At 36.9% G+C, this 2,917-nt stretch overlaps 1 protein-coding gene across 1 annotated transcript in view; it reads right to left on the minus strand.

The window, feature by feature from the left end:
• Positions 1–1,373: 1,373 nt before the first annotated feature.
• Positions 1,374–2,917, minus strand: part of CWC15 (CWC15 spliceosome-associated protein) — a 12,478-nt gene continuing 10,934 nt past the window's right edge. The window contains exon 7 of the mRNA XM_012000935.1: positions 1,374–2,266. Within this exon, the coding sequence (XP_011856325.1) occupies positions 2,137–2,266 (130 nt within the window). The 3' untranslated portion in view covers positions 1,374–2,136. The remainder of the gene's footprint in view (positions 2,267–2,917) is intronic.

Here is a 2,917-nt window from a genome sequence, read left to right on the forward strand (position 1 = left end):
AGTTCTAATAAAGCTTGAAGTGGCACAGCTAGGCTTCACACCAGGTCCTATTGGCTTCAAAGACCTCTCTTTCCAGGTCCTATTGGCTTCAAAGACCTCTCTTTCCAATCTTTTGAAGGGATAAGACAGATTCCACAACCACTCCAACAAGAGGTATTTTACAAGGAGGGTGCAAGGCAATTTAGCTAAGTATGCTGTTACTTGCACTGTAAATCTGAAAGCTAACAACACATTTATGTATCTCCTGGGTCTGACTCAGGTTATAGGATGTTTTACTTTGAGAAACCACAGGGAAAGGAAGAAAGAAATCAATGAAATCAGCTTTACTCTGATTCTTCCTAAACCGTTCAGGCTCAAAAAGGGAATCTGAAACAAGTGGACCCTGGAGCAATAGTGCACCTCAGACCCTTGGCCCTTGAGATGCTAAAAAGGGCAATTTCAAGAACTACAGTTTTAGAAGTCTGATAATACCCATTACATCTATAAGCATATTTTTATGTAATTGTAAGGTGCTCATACATGATCCACCATGTATTAAATCCTCAAGAAGTTACTTGGCTTGAGCTTCATTTTCCTCAACTCTGAGTAACACAGCACTTCCTACCTAAGGTTGCTATGAAGATAACCAAAAATGAATGTAAATTCATTTTCTTTTAAAAATTTTTATTATTTTTGAGATGTAGTTTCACTCTTGTCACCCAGGCTGGAGTGCAGTGGCACGATCTCGGCTCACTGCAACCTCCGCCTCCTGGGTTCAAGCAATTCTCCTGCCTTAGCCTCCTGAGTAGCTGGGATTACAGGCGCCCGCCACCATGCCTGGCTAATTTTTGTATTTTTAGTAGAGACAGGGTTTCATCATATGTAAATTCACTTTCTAAGTTGTAAAGTTGGAGATAAAAAGGTTTTAATATTAAAAGCTTCTTAAAAACACTAGCTGAAGTATCCAAGTTTGTTTAGGAGCTCAGTTTGAAAAAATGTAGAACATAAATGTGGAATCTAGACCTGGGCTCCATTTCCAGCTCTACTCTGGACTCAGGATATAACCAATGTCCAAGCTTCCACTGGGAAAAGGGAACTTTCCATTTAATTAGGAAATAAGGTATTGAAAGACTTAAATGGGAACATATTATTTTGCTTTAAAATTTCTATCTTTAACCTTAGGAACCTCAGTATTTTTCATGGCTGAGGAAGCCCATGAATGGCTCTCTATCTATAAAAGGCTCAATTTCTAGTCTCAAATTCTCTATTGAAAGTGGCCTTCTGAAATCACAGCCTAGGTTCACAAAAACTTCATTTTCCAGAATTACTGCTTTTAGTATAGCCTAGCTCTTCCTCTCACTTCCCACAGATATATCCTCCAAGATAACAAAACATTATTTCCAAAGGTTTTATTTTATGTATTGTTTGAAGCTTTCTCAGGCTTTGCACTAAGTGCATGTCAGTGTGCATATTCAATCTCTTTCAAAAGAAACATGGCGGTTGAGTATCCAGGAGAACACAAGTGAGTACCATATACTTTAAAAGAATGCTTATAGAGAGCTCTCCTCTTGGGCCATGAGAAAAAAACAAGTGCCCGCAGAAGTGAGCGATTCCCAGTGCTCTCCCAGACACACGCTTAGAGTGCTTACTGCGATGACACTCCGCCACACCAACATGTGGTCCAAAATGGAATCCCTCTCATCTTTCATTATACTCTTTTAAAAAATGTAGAGAAAATATTACGAATTAACTCATCTTAAATGTGAGAGAAACGGGGAAAAGGGCAAGTTAATGCACAACCACAATACACAATGGTAATTTTTCTTTTCAAAAGAAATTATGGAATGTATTACTAGCAGTATAAATTCCAACAAAAAGTTGGGCACCCAGATTTGGTTATTTAGATTAAAAATATCTATTACAGGCAGGTTTGCTTTTCCCAAGAAAACGTATCACTGGAAACATCCAGAGAATGCAAATTGGGTTAAACCTATTCCCAAGTCCATTATCAAGTAAGGTGTCACTAAAGAAAAAGATAGGAGTCTAAAATTGGGGAAGCCCACACACGATTTAGACAGGGAAAAGAAAAAACTCATAAAAATAAGTCAGAATGATCCTTTACGTTTTACAGTCTTTAATTAAGCACATAAAACTGTACTACTTAATATATTTCTCCATGAACTTTTTGTGAAATTCAGATCGCAGTGTGTCATTTACAAATCTTTTGTCTTTCTTCTGGTCATCTACACCTTTTGCACAGTTCTTGAAGACAACATCATCATCCCACCTGAGGAAGAAAAAGCAAACAAAATGTCTTAAAATGTTTGTATCAGGTGACAAGAATACTATGTGCTCTGCAAGGCTTAGTCAGTTACACAGAAAGACGCTCAACATGCGTATCATTTGATGCAGCAATTACACTCAAAAGAATAATGTCATCCTTAATGCATAATCTTGCTTCTTATAGCAAGAATGGCAATTCCTACTTAGAACATATAAAACATTCTTACTATTTCTCCAGTAAAAGAAACTTTTGAGTTAAAAAATAGAAATACATAGATTTTAATTGCATAAATATTTAATGTTTTTAGGTCTACTACAAAGAGGCAGCACCTAGGACTACCCTAATATTAGTATAGGCATTTGTAGATAGTAGCCAATCAATTTAATGTAGTTTAGATTATGTGGTTTTGAGGTTTGTAGATATTCCTCTTTTATCAGTTAATGTTTAGTAATCATCTACTGTAATATTTGCATTATAGGCCAACAAAAGGAGAAGCAATCATTGGGGTGTAATAATTAAGGCTCAGATATGGCGCACATGTACGTTAACCACGGAGAAGTACCAGCCGAAGAGCTCAGGGCAGAACTCTGGTTGGATTCCATAAGGTATAAGCGTGAAAAAAAAAAATCCATAAGTAAGTTATAAAATACATGT

This window comes from Mandrillus leucophaeus, unplaced genomic scaffold (genome assembly GCF_000951045.1).
Source record: "Mandrillus leucophaeus isolate KB7577 unplaced genomic scaffold, Mleu.le_1.0 Scaffold643, whole genome shotgun sequence".
NCBI classification, from domain to species: Eukaryota; Metazoa; Chordata; class Mammalia; order Primates; family Cercopithecidae; genus Mandrillus; species Mandrillus leucophaeus.